This window comes from Panthera pardus, unplaced genomic scaffold, assembly GCF_024362965.1.
Source record: "Panthera pardus isolate Hobbes unplaced genomic scaffold, ASM2436296v1 HiC_scaffold_20, whole genome shotgun sequence".
NCBI lineage: Eukaryota > Metazoa > Chordata > Mammalia > Carnivora > Felidae > Panthera > Panthera pardus.
Genome location: NW_026526766.1, coordinates 6,350,468 through 6,367,245, shown reverse-complemented (window position 1 = coordinate 6,367,245; position 16,778 = coordinate 6,350,468). Strand labels below are relative to the sequence as shown.

The following is a 16,778-nucleotide window of genomic DNA, read 5'->3' as shown; positions in this document are numbered from 1 at the left end:
TGTCCATCATGTATAAGCAACTCCTGCAGAGTCAAAAACAAAAACAACCCAATTTAAAAATGAGCAAAGGACCAGAATAGACATTTCTCCAAAGAAGATATATAAATGGCCAAAAAGTCTGTGAAAAAAATGTTATTAGTTATTAGGAAATTTCAAGTCAGAACCACAATGAGAAACAACTTCAAACCCATTAGAATGGGTAGAATTAAAAAAAAAAGAAACGAAAAGAAAAAGGAAGATAACAAGTTTGGGCAAGGAAGTGGGTAAATAGTAAGCCACATACCTTTTGGTAAGAATGTAAAATGGTACACCCACCAAGGGAAACATTTTTGTGGTTCCTCAAGAAGTTAAATATAAAAGTAGGTGATCTAGAAATTCCACTCCTAGGTATATACTCAAGAGTTGAAAAGCAAATGTTCAAACAGAAACCTGTATAAGAATTTTCACAGCAGCATTAATCACAACAGCCAAAAAGTGGAAATATTAATGTCTGTAAACTGATGAGCAGATAAACAAAATGTGGTGTATCTACACAGTGGAATGTTGTTTAGCCATAAGTAGGAATAAAGCTCTGACTCATGCTACAACATAGAGGGACCTTGGAAAGATTATGTTAAGTGAAATAAGCCAGACAAAAAAATAATATTGCATGATTCCATTTATATGAAATGTCCAGAACAGATCAATCCATACAAAAGCAGACTAGTGGTTGCCAGGGATTGGGGTGATGGAGAGTGACTGCTTAATGGGCATGGGGTTTCCTTTTGATGAAAATGTTATGGAATTCAGTAGCAGAGATGGTTGCACAACATTGTAAATGTCACTGAATTGTACACTTTAAAATGATGAATTTTAGGGGCGCCTGGGTGGCTCAGTCAGCTAAGCATCGGACTTTGGCTCAGGTTATGACCTCATGGATCGTGGGTTCGAGCCCCGCGTTGGGCTCTGTGCTGACAGCTCAGAGCCTGGAGCCTGCTTTGGGTTCTGTCTCCCTCTCTCTCTGTCCTTCCCCCACTTGTTCTCTCTCTGTCTCTGTCTCTGTCTCTCAAAAATAAAATAAAAACACTTAAAAATTTTATAAAATGATGAATTTTATATTATTTGCGTTTTACCACAATAAAAATAAACCTCAAGAATAATCATGAGTGAGGGACAAAGGTAACGGGGATAAGGACTGGACAGCAATGAGTTTCAGAGGGTTAAGTTGAAGAGAGTTCCAAATCTAAGTTGGTGAGCTTGTGTTGACATGGTGATCTTTTAGTCAGGGCACTTCCTGGCCACTTCTGGTTCTGGAACCATCTCCCACTTGCTCGTCCTTCCACATACAGAGTTGGCTGCTTTCCTCCCTCTTCACTCCCTACTTTACCTTTTGGGCTCCTTGTTGCCACAAGACTCTCTACCAAGCAGACACTGTACTCTCTTGTTTTCCTCAGAACATTAAACCCTTCTTATTTCAAGAAGCTTTCACCTCAAAAAAACAAAACAAAAGCAAAAAACAGATGAGAGGGCATAAGAATGGCAGGTTGTTGGGAGTTATAGGGGTTTAAGCAATTTCAGAAAGTTCTCATAATAGTTATTGCTGCTCTAATTTTTATATATTTGAAAAAGCATGTATTGAGTATACATTATATTTTATGTTGCAGAAACAATCCTATCAAGAGTCCATGCTGCTATATAGACAAATTCCTACAAACTTAGTGGCTTAAAATAACACAAATTACTATCTTATACTTCTGGACATCAGAAGTCTGACACAGGTGTGAATGGGCTAAAATCAAGGTGTCTGCAAGAATCTCCTTTTCGAGAGTCTAGGGGAGAATCTGTTTCCTAGCATTTTCCAGTTTCTCCAAGCCACCTGCATTCCTTGTGGGGGATCCCTTCCTCCATGTTGCAGTCCAGCAACATCACATCTCTCTCCCTCTCTCTCTCTCCCCCTCTCTCTCTCTCTTTTTAATTTTAACTCCAGTGTAGTTAATGTATAGTGTTATGTTAGTTTAAGGTGTCATTATAGTGATTCAACAGTTCTGTGCATTCCTCACTGCTCATGTAAGTGTGCTCTTAATGCCCTTCACCTATTTCACTCCTCCCTATCCTGCCTCCCCTCTGGTAGCCCTCAGTTTGTTCTCTACAGTTAAGAGTCTATTTTTTTGTCTATTTTTTTCTTTGCTCACTTGTTTCTTAAATTCCACATTGGTATTTCTCTCTCTCTCTCTCTCTCTCTCTCTCTCTCTCTCTCTCTCTCTCTCTTTTGTCCTCACCTCTCCACTTTTAAGAATTTGTGTGTTTAGGGGTACCTGGGTAGCCCTGGGTGGTCAGTTGAGCATCTGACTTCGGCTCAGGTCATGATCTCACAGATCGTGCGTTCGAGCCCTGCGTCAGGCTCTGAGCTGTCTGCACAGAGCCCAGAGCCTTCTTCAGATTCTGTATCTCCCTGTCTCTCTTCCCTTCCCCTGCTCATTCTCTGTCTCTCTCTGTCTCTGTCTCTCTCTCTCTCAAAAATAACCATTAAAAAACTAAAAAAAAAAAAAAAAAAAAAAAAAGAATTTGTGTGTTTAGATTGGGTCCACATGGATCACCAAGGATAATTTTCCCATCTCAAGGTCTGTTCCCTTAATCACATCTGCAAGGTCCATTTTGCCACAAGATAATACATTCACAGTTCTAGAGACTACTGTGTGGACATCTTTAGGGAGCCAATGTTCTGCTTACCACATACATATACACAAACAGCTGGTTATTTGCAGCATGACTCACCCTTGATGATAAATTCCTTGAATTTAGATGATAAGTTCCTTGAATATAGAGCACATACCTTAGGCATTTCTGAGTCCTGCTTAGCATACAGCACATTATTTTATATATATTAAATATGTATTTTTTGGTTTATAACTATACCTCATTTCTTTAACACCAAACTAACAATAGACATACAATCACGTATTTTTTAAATCTTGAGTTTGTTGTCTATACACAGTAAACGGTGAATAAACTACCTGACTTATCTTTACATGGATCATAACTGCTTTGCTTACAGAGTTCTAGAGCACAGCAAAGACTTATGGAATCTTCCCTCATTCTTTCTGCTTTCCGTTTTCAGTTTCCATTCCGTTATATAATATCAAAATGCTTTTCTGGCCACTCAAGTGATACGAAATTAGTTTAGGTATGCCATCTAATGGCATTTTAAGAAAGTATTCATTTTTCTTTGATACTTCGTTTACTTGAGTATAGCCACCATCATGAGTAAGAGAGGCTAAACAAAGCAATGGGAAACTGAAGTTTGCTGATGATATGAAAACATCATTCTAACTAGTAGTATAAATCCCCTCTAGCTCAACTTGAACCAAAGTTGTAATGAAGAGAAAACTTTCTGATTTGAAGTCTTTTACAAATTCTTATTAATCAGACTCCAGTGACTGATTTAATTTCCTGATTAGCTTACTTAAATTGAAAACTATTTGGTTTCATCTCCAATATGCATTGTGTTAAATCCCTGCCAATCATTGATTATAATTATGTAGCATCATGGAAAGCAAAAGGGCAAAGACCTCAAACTAGACTGTGCATTACAGTCTCCTGGAGAGCTTAGAACAGTGACAGCATGCCCGGCCAGGAAGAGATCTGATTGGTCTGGGGTGGGACCTAAATATCCCAAAGCCCTGAGTGAGTAGAATGTACAGCCAGTTAAGAACCTGGGCACTGGTATGAGATGTAGCTGAATCTCTAATTCTTGTTCTTTTCCCTGAATGAAAAAAAAAAAAAACAACAACCGAATAATATGGAATGATTGAGTTATTATTTATCTCCTTTTTTACCAAAAAAAAAAAAAAAAAAAAGTAGAAGTAAGAAAAAAAAAAACTGGGAAAAGTATTCTAGTCATTAGGCTTTTCTTTAATAAGAGTTTTGCTTTATTTCTTCTCTTTACCCCTTTTATTGAGATGCCATCAAATAGGAAAAGCACCAAAAGACATGCCGTCATGGGCTAAAGGCATTAGTACATATGATGTTTCAACTGGGATTTTTAAAAATATTTTAAAGAACTTACAAAGACAAGAAATCTTCTACCCTAGTGGCCCATTCCTTACATTTTCTGAGTCCTGCCCAGTCCCAGGGGCTCTGGGATATGAGGTCAATTCCAGACTGGCTTTAACTGTTTGGGCTCACTCAACATATAGGATGGAACCTATAGGTAGCTTCAGGTGTATTGTGATAACAAAATTCTTCAATTTAGTAATGGGTTCATCGGTACTCATTTTATTATGCTTCATAACTTATAAATATATTCTCTAGAATGTATCAAATGTTTTGTGATACTTTTTTTTTCAATAAAAGAATAGCTCTAAACCCTAAGAAAGATGTTAGAAGTTTAATTCCTTTAAACAGGAAATATTTGAGGACCCACCTAATCTTCCAAAATTTCTTCAGATTATGTTTCTCTCTAGCCTGTCCCAGTTAAGATCAGAACTCAAGTAGCTTTAAGGTGGAAAGCTGCTTTAATAGTGTTGATCTACATTCTTTTTATCATCCTTCCTTGAAATTAGAAGATAAATAATAAAGTCTATCCTGATCAACAAAGAAAAACTAATCATCCTAACCAAACACATGTTGGGAGAATCAAACTGCATGGGCCATTCCTGTACTTTTTGCTGGGTAGGCCAAGGATATAGGGTCTGACTGTTCTTTACATGGGCCATTACTCAGGGTTGTGTTTGCAGTGAGAAACCTTGAGAAATGAAGTAACAAGTCTTACCTAAGAGCAGCCTGGCTGACCAGTCACGGTAGAAGTAGTAGATTCCATAGCTCACTGTTCCTCCGCTGTGTCCCGAACCCATTGTACCCACCTCAGCATCCAATTAAGCCAACCTGCATGCCCTCTTGAGACTTGAGGGGCACAGGGAAAACTCATGCCAACCTCAAGCTCATGCTGCTTACTGTGCTCTGAGTAGTGAAGTCCTCAGTCTCTGATGGAAGTGTCTCCTGTATTCTGCCAGCGTCCAATAAATAGTAACAGGCTAATTTGTTATCTTGCAAATAGGATAAAATCCCACACCCTTCACATATCCTGACTTCAAGGGAATGGATGTAAAAATCTATAGTTTCCAAAGATCTTGGACAAAAGACTCTCTGGGCATATGACATTCTTGGCTGGTTCATATGCCTAATGTTTAATCTCCCCTAGGTCACTTTTCTGTGTTACAAAAATTCAGTTTCCATTCTTTAAATTGTCCCATTCCCCCAAAAGAAATCGTTGTCCTGCACAGGACACTCTTAATAGCAATCATGGCAGCAACCATGAATACTTATAAAGTGAAAGACACTGTTCTGAGGACTTGAGACATTGTCCTATATACTCTCTTTACACGACCATCATTATCCTCAAAGCAACCTTGTGAAGGGGATACTGTTACCTCCAGTTTATAAACCAGGAGGCTGAGGCACAAGTCATACAGTTAGGGGTAGAGATGGGATTCAAACCTAGCTGGTCTGTCTTTAGTCCTCACTTTTAACCACTCACCATACTGCCTCACAGTAGGACCTTCTATCCCCAGGGCCATAATGAACCCCAGAAGCCAAGAGATCTTTGTTTGAAACCTTAGGAAAATAATTTCAGTCAAACCTTTACAACGTTTCATAATACTTCCTGACAATTAGGCAGTTAGACAATACCAGGCAATTAGACAATCTTCTACTTTGCTACTTCTACTTTGCTATCAGCCTATGTCTAAATCCAGTGTCAAGTTTTCACAGTGTGTATTAATTTCCTATTGTTGCTATAACAAATTATACTTGAAGCTTAAAACAGCATAAATTTATTATCTTATAGTTCTGGAGTCAGAAATCCCAAGCGGGCTGTGGGACTGTGTTCCTTCTGGGCTCTAGGAAAGAATCCACATCCTTGCCTTCTCCAGCCTCTCCAGAGGCTACCTGAATTCCTTCTTTGGCCCTTCACTCTATCTTCAAAGCCAGCAGTATAGCATCTTCAAATCTTTTTTTTTCTCTCTGACTTTGACCCTCTGTCCTCTCTCTACCCCTTATTTTTTTTTAACATTTATTTATTTTTGAGACACAGAGAGACAGAACATGAATGGGGGAGGGTCAGAGAGAGAGGGAGACACAGAATCCGAAACAGGCTCCAGGCTCTGAGCGGTCAGCACAGAGACCAACGCAGGGCTCGAACTCACGGACCGCGAGATCATGACCTGAGCTGAAGTCGGACGCTTAACCGACTGAGCCACCCAGGCGCCCCATCTCTACCCCTTATAAGGACCATTGTGAATACATTGGGCCCATCCAGATAATCCAGGATAACCCAGGAGCTTCCTTAGCTCAAACTCCTTAACTTAATCACATTTCAAAGTCTCTTTTGCCATGTAGGGCAACATATCCACAGGAGGTTAGGATGCACATATTTGGTGAGGAGAGGGGCATCATTCTACCTCCCCTACACTCTAAGCAGTTACGTCTTCCTTTGGTATGGAAATTTTTATACTAGGATCTAGATTGGAGATTTAAACACGCCCATTTACCAGATAATTAGTAATCCATTTCATCTTGGCTCCAAGGATAGAGGCCCAAGAGCATTTTACCTTTTGGGGCCAAAGAGAACAATACTGCTGGAGTATGTCATAGAAACTTTAACCACTGTAACAACATAAAAACTTAATTATTTGAAAATGTACCTGGAGTCGAGCATTCATAAGCATAAACTCCTGTTGGTTTTTCATGTTTTCATTCATAGATTTTGAGAATATAAACCCCATCTTCACCTAAAATGTAAAAAAGCAATGAGGCTTAAAATGATATATTCTACATGTATCCTCATATAGGATGCTTTGGACTGCCCATATAACAAATACCAGATACCAGATACCATATAAAAATGTAAAAAAAAAAAAAAAAAATCAAATTCTGAGCTAGGAACACAGTGTGGATTACAGTCCTTTCTTCTAAGTAGCTGTCTGATCTTGGGCAAACTTAACCAGCATGGCCAACATTTGCTAGCCTATGACCAGCTGACTGAACGAAGATGATTTCAGAATCTCCTCCTTCTCTATAGGTATACAGCTCCATGTTTCCTGATTTTGCTTCCCACTGTAAATCTTGAAGAACTGAATACTTAAAAACAAACAAACTAAAAGATCACTCTCTCTTCTGTGAGGGACAGTTGTATAGACCTTCTATACAACCGGATGACAGAAACTTTGCTTCTGAGAAGGGACGATTCAGAAGATGCATTGAGGACACCTTGAAGACAGATTTCTCTGTGCTCCTTGCATTTGTGTTTAGGAAGTTTTAGGTGTTTCCAGGTCACTATGTCAACACTCTTCCTGTGATCCCTGGCCCTCTCCTATATACCCCTATTGTGTCAGCCACTGGTGGTATCCCTTGGCCATCCTCTTCTGGCTTCACCTTTCTTCTCTTCAGCTTCTACTGAAGGTCTCAAGAGGGGAAGACCATAATGACACTTAAATGTCCTGGGAAAAGCAATTTTTAAATGAATACATGGTATTGCCTATCTTATTTATCATGCTTAGGAAGTTCTTAAGTGCTCTATCACTTCTAGGGAGCCAAAATTTCAATTTTTTGTTCTTAATCCAATTGGGTAGGTACAGAAGGCCTTCGGTTTATTATTAATTTTACTTTCAGAAGATTAAAAAAACTTAGGGGAGCTACCACCCGCTCTCCCCTCAATAACAGTGCTGATTCTCTTTGGTAGGCTACCAAGCAGGTTGTGAACCTCATGTCGGACCGACCAGCCTCAGTGCTTTCCAATGGACCCACACTCTTCTGTAGGAAACCCAGCAGAGCTTATGTTTTTCACAGCCTTATCATGAAATAGTGGGTTCTGGCTAGCTGGGGAGAAGATGATGGGGGAGGGAGGGAATTTTGTGCCAGGTGGTAGAATAGTTATCCTTGCTAACTAGGTTCCAGGCGAGTGGGCACTCCAAGCCAGACTTCAGTGACTTCCCTGTATTCTTGCCAAAGATGCATTCTTGATTTACAGGGACCTCAGAGCCAGAGTCAGCCTCAGTACTGGGCATAGGAGGCTGAACAACTCACTGGAGAGAAGAGGCAGGTCATGAGGTTTCTCTTCCCCTCTGCCACAGCCCCACTCCGTCCCCTGTCCAGAGAGTTAGAGGCCACCCACTGAAGGTAGGGAGATGTAACAGAAGTTCTTTCCTTTTTCTGAACTTTGGCACCCCGAGTCAGTTGTCTGCAACAGCAGGCCAGAACCTCCTTGAAGGAAGTAGCAATATATTATCCATCTTGGAAGTCCCCCTGATGTTTTTTTCCCATAAATGTTTGCATAGAACATGAGTGATAAAAGAGAAATCAAGCTTAGGTCACTTGCCATTCTTTTTTTTTTTTCCTGCACATAGGAGTAGATGATTGAATTTTTACATATGTTACAAACATTTATGAAGAAAACAGCTGTCCTCTAATCCCATTCCTACACACACACTCTCACCCTGTAAATTATAGAACTGTGTCTCTTGCAGTGCCCCTGTTGAGAAGGGGGTGGGATCTCTCCTGAAGTGGAGAGACAGTGCTCACATCAGACATCTAGGGAGGAGAAACTATCTGGAAGGTTAGGGTATAGACTTACCTGTTCCTGGGCCTCAGTTTCTTGGTCTTGCTCCCAAGGGTTAAATGTAGAATCCAATCAGGATGAAGAAGTTCCCTGTGGTCCCCAAGGGAACCCACACCTGAAAATAAGTGTACCACACCTTGTGAACTATGTCCCAGAGTTCAGTATCTTCAACCTTCCCCTCCGTCCCCACCCTAACAAAGGCATTGTCCAAAATCTAAGCGGTTCCTTAAAGTGTCCAGAATACTTTCAGCTTTCTCCCATTCACAAAATATTTATCAGAAAATAAGCAAGAGTGATCTTGCAATAGGGATAACTTTGAATTCACCAAATTGAATAAGGTGTCTTTCAAAAATTACAACTTTATCACTGGTGACAAATGTCTTACTACTTACAGCTTAGATACCAGTGTGTCTCAAGGGGCTGAGAATGCTGATTCGGGTCCCTTCTGCCTTCATTTTTCCTTTGATTACTCCTGAGACCTTAGAAAGGGCTCTTCAATGCCTCAGGCCCTCAGCTATGCCATCGTTTAAGATGGGAAGAGGTATATCTGAGGAGAATAGGTAGGGGCTGCAAGTTCCGGGCAGCCCTACTCCTGTCACCCCTGGGAACTATGATTTGATTTTACGAAAGAAAGGAAGGAAGGAAGGAAGGAAGGAAGGAAGGAAGGAAGGAAGGAAGGAAGGAAGGAAGGAAGAAAAAAAAAGAGAAAGAAAGAAAGAAAGAAAGAAAGAAAGAAAGAAAGAAAAAGAGAAAGATTCATGACCCATGCGTGACCTGTTATCCAAATGTCTGTGCTGATTCATTTCCTGATCAAATGGTACATTACCTACATTTAAGACTAGTGGCACATTACAATAATTTCCTGTACGTTTTTGCATCCCGGTCAAATTAGGTCACTCCCCACCCCCCCGCGAATTCCAGCTCAGAACCCACAGCTTCCGGGAGGTTTTCCCTATGGTAACTCCACCCGCGCTCCCTGGACCCAAATGCCGTAACTTGGGTATTTCCTGCAGTGGTATGCGGAGTTCCGCGGATAATGCTCTGCCTCCTTTCCCAGCTCGATTACATCGATTCTGGAGAAGCCAGGGTTCCTTGCGAGGAGAGCCCGCTCTTTCGAAACGAGGTTGGGGATAGCGGTCAGCACCCGGGAGGACGAGAGGAGAGCCAACTAGGGGTGCCCCCGAGGAGCGGGCGCCCCGCGCTGCCCGGCAAGCCCGGGACCCCGGAGCTCGTCGCCGGCAGAGGCGGCCGCGCGGACTCCCCCCTCCCCATCAGCCTTCGGCCAGTCCCGCGGGCCCGGCGCTCACTCACTGGGCAGCAGGCGGCGGCCGAGGTGCGGGCGGTAACCGCAGCGGAGGCCTCCAGGCCCGGAATCCCCTCCACCGAGACTCGACCGGGACTCGGCGGGCGGAGCCTCGGGATTGGACGGCCTTGACAGTGATTCCAAGGCTTAGCCAATCAGCGCAGCCCTTGGCTTCCTGAAAGACGCCCCTCTCCTGCCCGAGGCCTAGTGTACTGTGTCCCGCCAGGTGCCCGGGAGAGAATGGCGAGATCAAAGAGGCAAATTCAAACCAACAGCGGCTCAGCTGTCAGGTTTTGAGGGGACGAAGAGGCCTCAGTGAGGTTCGTAAGTGACCCATGTATGAGAGAAATCCCTGCTCCCGCGCCCAGCTGAGCTTCTAAAGAGTTTAAGGAGCCATCTCGTTGTTACTCTCCAGGAGCGGTGTCAACCACACAGTTGGGTCTGTTTTCCAGAAAAGAATGTGTCTGATGAGAGGTTGTCACTTAAACATATGATCCACAGTTGCATTTTTTTTTAATTTAAGTATAGTTGACACACAATGCTACATTACATTCAGGTGTATTTCGTGATTGACAAGTCTATATACCGTGCTCCCCACAAATGGAGCCGCCATCTGCCCCATACAACCGGATTATAATACCATTGACTATATTCCCTAGGCTGTCCCTTTCATCCGCGTGACTTCTCCTCATCCCATAACTGGGAGCCTGTGTCTCCCTCTCCCCTTCACCCATTTTGCCCATCCCCTTACCCCCCCCCCCCCAATCTGGCAACCATTGGTTTCTTCTCTACTTATGGGTCTGTTTTTACTTTTGTTCGTGTATTCATTTGTTTTGTTTTTTAGATTCCACATGTAAGTAAAATCATATGATATTTGTCTTTGACCTGTCTCACTTAGCATATTACCTTCTACCTCCATCCACACTGTTACAAATCGCACAGTCTCATTATGGATGAGTAATATTCCAGTGTGTGTGTGTGTGTGTGTGTGTGTACCACATCTTTTTGTCCATTCATCTGTCAATGGATATTTGGGTTGCTTTCATATCTTGGCTATTGTAAGTAATGCTGCAGTAAACATAGGGGTGAATATATCTTTTTGAATCAGTTTTTTTATTTTCTTTGGGTAAATACCCAATAGTGTAATTACTGGATCATATGGTAATTCAGCTTTTAATTTTTTGAGGAACCTGCATACTGTTTTCCACAGTGGCTATACCAGTTTGCATTCCCACCAACAGTGCATGAGAGTTCCTTTTTCTCCACATTCTTGCAAACACTTCTTTTGTTTTTGATTCTAGCCATTCTTACTAGTGTAAGGTGATATCTCATTGTGGTTTTGATTTTCATGGTTTTGATTTCCCTTGATTAGTGATGTTGAGTGTCTTTTCACATGTCTGTTGGTCATCCGTATGTCTGCTTTGGAAAAATGTCTGTTCAGGTCATCTGCCTGTTTTTGAATTGGACTGTTTGTGTCTTTTGGCGTTGAGTTGTATACATTCTTTTTATATTTTGAATATTAACTCCTTATCAGATATATCATTTGCAAATATCTTCTCCCATTCAGTAGGTTGCCTTTTTATTTTGCTGATGATTTCCTTTGCCATGCAAAAGCTTTTTACTTTGGAGTAGTCCCAGTAGTTTGTTTTCTTTTGTTTCCCTTGTTAAGGCCAGTGTCAAACAAATCACTGTCTATGTTTTCTTCTAGGAGTTTTATGGTTTCATCTCTCACATTTAGGTCTGTAATCCATTTTGAGTTTATCTTTGTGTATGGTGTAAGAAAGTAGCCCGGTTTCATTTTTTTGCATGTAGCTGTCCTAGCTACATTTGTTGAAGAGACTCGATTTCCCCATTGTATTTTCTTGCCTCCTTTGTGGATTAATTGGCCATATAAATGTGGGGTTTATTTCTGGGCTGTCTATCCTGTCACTGCACAATAGTATGGTACTGCACAATAATAGACACAAAGCTCCCTGTTCCCTGTGAGTAAGCACCAAACCAACCTCCTAGGCTTGCCTTAATGTTGTCAGCACTGACCCTTAGTATTCTGGAGCTTGGGTCCTACATTCCAGACGCTGTTTGTTGAGTGGCTGGATGGGGAAATCTTACCAGCATTCATGTTCCCAACTGTGGGAGTGGGTGTGTTGTCAAGGTATCCTTGGTGCCACAGGAGCAAAGCCATATGGAACCTCGATTCTTTAAGGCAGGATATCAACTGATAAAAGAAGCAGGGAATAGTATTTGAGCGCAGAGACCCTAGCATAGGGACCCCTGGATTCTATGTCAAACTCTGTCACTGTCGCTTCTATAAATCTCTAAAACTATATCATCTCTACAATAGGACTAAAAGCCTTCGAACTGTGAGGACTAAATGACATAATGTGTTTAGGCAATTCTCACAGTGTCTGGCACATAGTTTGTATTCAATAACCAGTCATAACCAGCAATAGTTGGGAGCAGAAGGGGCCAGAGGGGTGGAACAGTTACTAAAACCAGGCAAGAGCCACAGGTGTGGCTGTAGGTGAGGGCTACCCAACAGAAGCTATGCTGTTCAGCAGAGGAAGGCAGTCAGTACTGACCATTAGCCCAGCAGGGTGAGATTCTGTCATTGGAGCCACTGCCACACCCTCAGCTCCAATTGAGGACAGAGTGGAAAAGAAAGGCCCGTCTGTGTCCTCTCATGCTCCGATATCCTGCTGAGGTCTTCCATTAGCTGGATCTACCCCGAAGCCAAAGATGAGGAAACCAGGCTCATGCAGTTTTTAGAGGTCAGCCTCCTAGGCACAAAGACTGCTGGGACAAATGGAAAATGTCCAGCACACCATTTCTACAAACTTTGACCATGTTTGGAAGTCCTAGTTCAAAAGAAAGGAATGTTTCTACTACAGGACTCAGCTGTGGTTCTATTGAATTGGAAGCTGGATCTGCCCCCTTCATCATTTTGGTTTCTCACTGTGATGGAATTGGGATAACTGATCCCAATTACCAAGGAGAAATTGGGTTGCAGCTATACAATCAGGGCAAGGAGAACTCTGCACGATGACCAGAGATTCACTGGGCATATCTGAATACTCTAATGGTCATTAAATAACTGCAGGAACTTGATAAGGTCGAGACCACTTAAATTTCAGAACATGCAGAAATTAAATGTTGTATCACCACACCAGGCAAAAAATTCCTGATCTACAAAGGAACCGCATAGGGCAAGGGAAACATAAATGAAGTAGGAAGTTATAATTATCCATTTTAGCCTTGCAACAAGCTGTTGAGACAGACAGACATGTAAAATGTTGATCATTTCTTCCTTGCCCCTCTTTCCTTGTTACCTTGTGTCAAGAGTGCTGGTGGAGACAAATATTACAATTTAGTTTCTAGGTCAAAGTATACCCAAATTGACATCACCTCAAAGCAGTATAGTGGTTGGTAGGCTTCTGATTCTCATGTGTAGGGGATGAGCTTCTCTTCACCTGATCAATGGCAAGAATAATTGCTGAGTGGCAAAACAGGCAGACCATTTGGGTTTTCTGTTTGCCTTTCCTCATATCCACTCTTCCTCCCCTGCCCTGTTCTATGCCTCTAGAGGCAGATCTTTTTGGAGAGTATCACCTGGGCTCACCACAGCTCGTTTTGTTTCCATTTGTGTTCGGACACTTCGAAAAGGAGACTGGAAGCAGGAGGAAAGAGGTAGGATATGTTTTCTACTTTCCTTCTCTGTTTGGGACTGATAACCTAGTAGTGGCTGGGTCCTTTCACAATTGGAACTCTTGACCAGAGGCCTCTCTTCTGTGGCTCTAGCTCATGGAGCTCTGGAAATGCTTTCCTCCTTTGCATGTTAGTGCAGAGATGGTATGGACTTCCCACGGTTGCTAGTTGTTGATGGTTCAGGCCCAACTTCATGGTTCTCTTAATCTCACCCACACCCTCTTAAATAGTGTATTCGTTAACATCTCTTCAGTTTGAACCGAGTAGAATTCCAGTTCCCAGTGGAAACCCAATGGATGCACTTCAAACGATATACCTACATTATGCTCTTATATGTATGATATTGTTCACAATTTTATTTTTTTAAATGTTTATTTATTATTGAGACAGAGCATGAGCAGGGGAGGGGCTGAGAGAGAGAGGGAGACACAGAATCTGAAGCAGGTTCCAGGCTCTGAGCTGTCAGTACAGAGCCCAATGTGGGGCTCGAACTCACGACCACGAGATCATGACCTGAGCCGAAGTCAGATGCTTAACTGACTGAGTCACCCAGGTGCCCCGATATTGTTCACAATTTTAAGATAGAAGTGAAAAAAGTGACCATAGAATATATACCTTTGGAATTAAGAGAAATCTACGTATAGTTATTGAACACAATGGAATATGGGTAAGAGGATTAAAGGAAATTATTTCAGTATCAAATGACATATAACTTTGGGTGTTTGGGTGGCTCAGTTGGTTGAGTGTCCGACTCTTGATTTCAGCTCAGGTCATGATGCCAGAGTCATGGGATTGAGCCCTGTGTCGGGCTCCATGCTAGATGTGGAGCCTGCTTAAGATTCTCTCCCTCTCTCTCCTCCCATCTCCCACTCTCTCTCTCTCTTAAAAAAAAAAAAATACAACTTTAATGAGTATGTGTATTATTTATAACTGTATGAATTACTGAATGTTTGTATGTTTTTACACACACATACACACACACACACACACACACACACACAAATAGGTGCTTTTAATCATTTTGCATGGTAGCATGATTTTCATGTTAGATAGCATTCATACATCCCACTTTTTAAAAGTAGGCTCCACACCCAGCATGGAGCCCAGCACGGGGCTTGAACTCACAGCCCTGAGATCAAGACCTGAGCTGGGATCAAGAGTTGGACAATTACCCAACTGAGCCACCCAGGTGCCCCCATATGTCCCATTTTTTAAAGGTGTATGACTTTCTGCAAGTGTGTATACAATTTTCATTGTTGGATTTTTCTTTTTTTTTGCTACTGTCAATAACACTGTGATAAACAGCTTCATATATATAACCATTTAATATGTTGATTGTAAATACCAAGTTGAGTAGTACACATATTTTAGAATTGATGTAAAATCCTCAACTCATTGAAAGTCCTTCCCCCCAGGACCGTAAAATTATTCACCATTTCCCTGTATACCATAAAGTAATTTTTAAAAAACAACATTTTTGAAAATTCAAGGTATGTATGGTAGTATTTCCTTTTAACAGAGATGCTTTCCCAAGGACTATGAATTTCTCCATTAATCTGAGAATGAGGTTTAGCCAAGAGCCTCGGTCTGTGAAGGAAGGCATCTAGGTGCACAGTGTGGGCCGAGGCCAGAAGCTCTTCAGTAGTAAGCTATTCTGGAACAGTTTCCCAAGCTGTGGGGAACACGGTCTGAATTACAACCTTACACTTGAATCATGGAACATGTTTATACCTTTGAACCAACAGAGAACATCACTGAGTTTTGTACGTTCTCCTGCTTCCCCCAGCCCCTGGCAATTCCTAATCTGCCTTCTGTCTCAATAGATTTGCCTGTTCTGGACATTTCACATAAATGGAGTCGTACAACATATATGGTCTTTTGACTCTGGCTTCTTTCACATAGTATAAGGTTTTCAGGTTTCATCCAAGTTGTGGCATATAATACTGCTTCGTTCCTTTCTATGGCTGAATAATATGCAAATGTGTGGGTGTACCATCTTTTGTTTATCTGTTCAAAATTGATGGATGTTTTGGGGGCATCTGGGTGGCTCGGTCAGTTACTTCTGACTTCAGCTCAGGTCATGATCTCACGGCTCATGAGTTTGAGCCCCACGTTGGGCTCTGTGCTGACAGCTCAGAGCCTGGAGCCTGCTTCAGATTCTGTGTCTTCCCCTCTTTGTCCCTCCCCCACTCATGATCTGTCTCTCTTTCAAAAATAAATAAACATTAAAAAATTTTTTAAATTGATGAATATTTATATTATCCCTATCTTTTGTTATTATGAGTAACACTACTATGAACAGTTCTCAGGCAGATATAGATATAGATATAGATGTAGATATACATATAGATACAGATATAGATATAGATATATGGGAGTGGAATTACTGGGTCAGATAGCAAGCGTGTTTCAGGTTTCTTTTCATTTTTTTAGTGTTTATTTTTGAGAGAGGGAGAGAGAGTGGGGGAGGGGCAGAGAGAGAGGGAGACACAGAATCGGAAGCAGGTGGCAAGCTCTGAGCTGTCAGCACAGAGCCCAACGTGGGGCTTGAACCCATGACCCGTGAGATCATGACCTGAGTTCAAATCAGATGCTTAACCGACTGAGTCACCCAGTTGCCTCTTTCACTTCTTGAGGTTGAACAAATACACAGTGCCAGCAGCAGTAAGCAAGGATACCAATTTCACTGCACACTTGTATAGTGGTTAAGAGCTTAGGCACCAAAGTGCCTGGGTTTGAACCTTGGCTGTGCCACTTCTGACTGTGGAAGCTTACACAAGTTACTTAAGCACTGGTGCCTCAGTATCCATATCTCTGAAATAGGGGTGATAACGGTACCCTCCTCATAGGATAAAACTTAAAGCTAATATATGGAAATTACCAAGACAGTGTCCGACATGTACAAAATCTATGTCTTACTATTACTATATTAATCTTTGCTATAATGATTGCTTTTTGTTTTGTTAATTTGATAGTTGAAGAAAGTGATGATATAGTTTGCTGAGGTGTGCCATGAGGTGGCGTAATCGGAGATGACAGTAATTTAAGGGGGCAGCAGAGTCAAGGAAAGCTTTTTTCAGCAGGAGCGAAGGGTGATTATATTTCAGAGTGTAAAGTGAATAAAACCAAGGCTTCACATGGTTCAGTCCAAGCATGTAATGGCTTTCTAAGGAAATATAA

General features: G+C 41.7%; 1 protein-coding gene and 1 long non-coding RNA gene across 3 annotated transcripts in view; one reads left to right on the top strand and one right to left on the bottom strand.

The window, feature by feature from the left end:
• Positions 1-10,011, bottom strand: part of PLGRKT (plasminogen receptor with a C-terminal lysine) — a 42,854-nt gene extending 32,843 nt beyond the window's left edge. The window contains exons 1-3 of one of the 2 annotated variants that reach the window (XM_019463730.2): positions 9,905-10,011; positions 8,609-8,708; positions 6,681-6,767 (exon numbers count right to left, since the gene is read on the bottom strand). In XM_019463730.2, the coding sequence (XP_019319275.1) occupies positions 6,681-6,761 (81 nt within the window). In that variant the 5' untranslated portion in view covers positions 6,762-6,767; positions 8,609-8,708; positions 9,905-10,011. Of the gene's footprint in view, positions 1-6,680; positions 6,768-8,608; positions 8,709-9,900 lie in introns of both variants that reach the window. The other variant, XM_019463731.2, reaches the window with a different exon arrangement.
• LOC128778546 (uncharacterized) overlaps positions 1-16,778 on the top strand; it is a 77,056-nt gene that overhangs the window by 55,767 nt on the left and 4,511 nt on the right. The window lies entirely within an intron of this gene.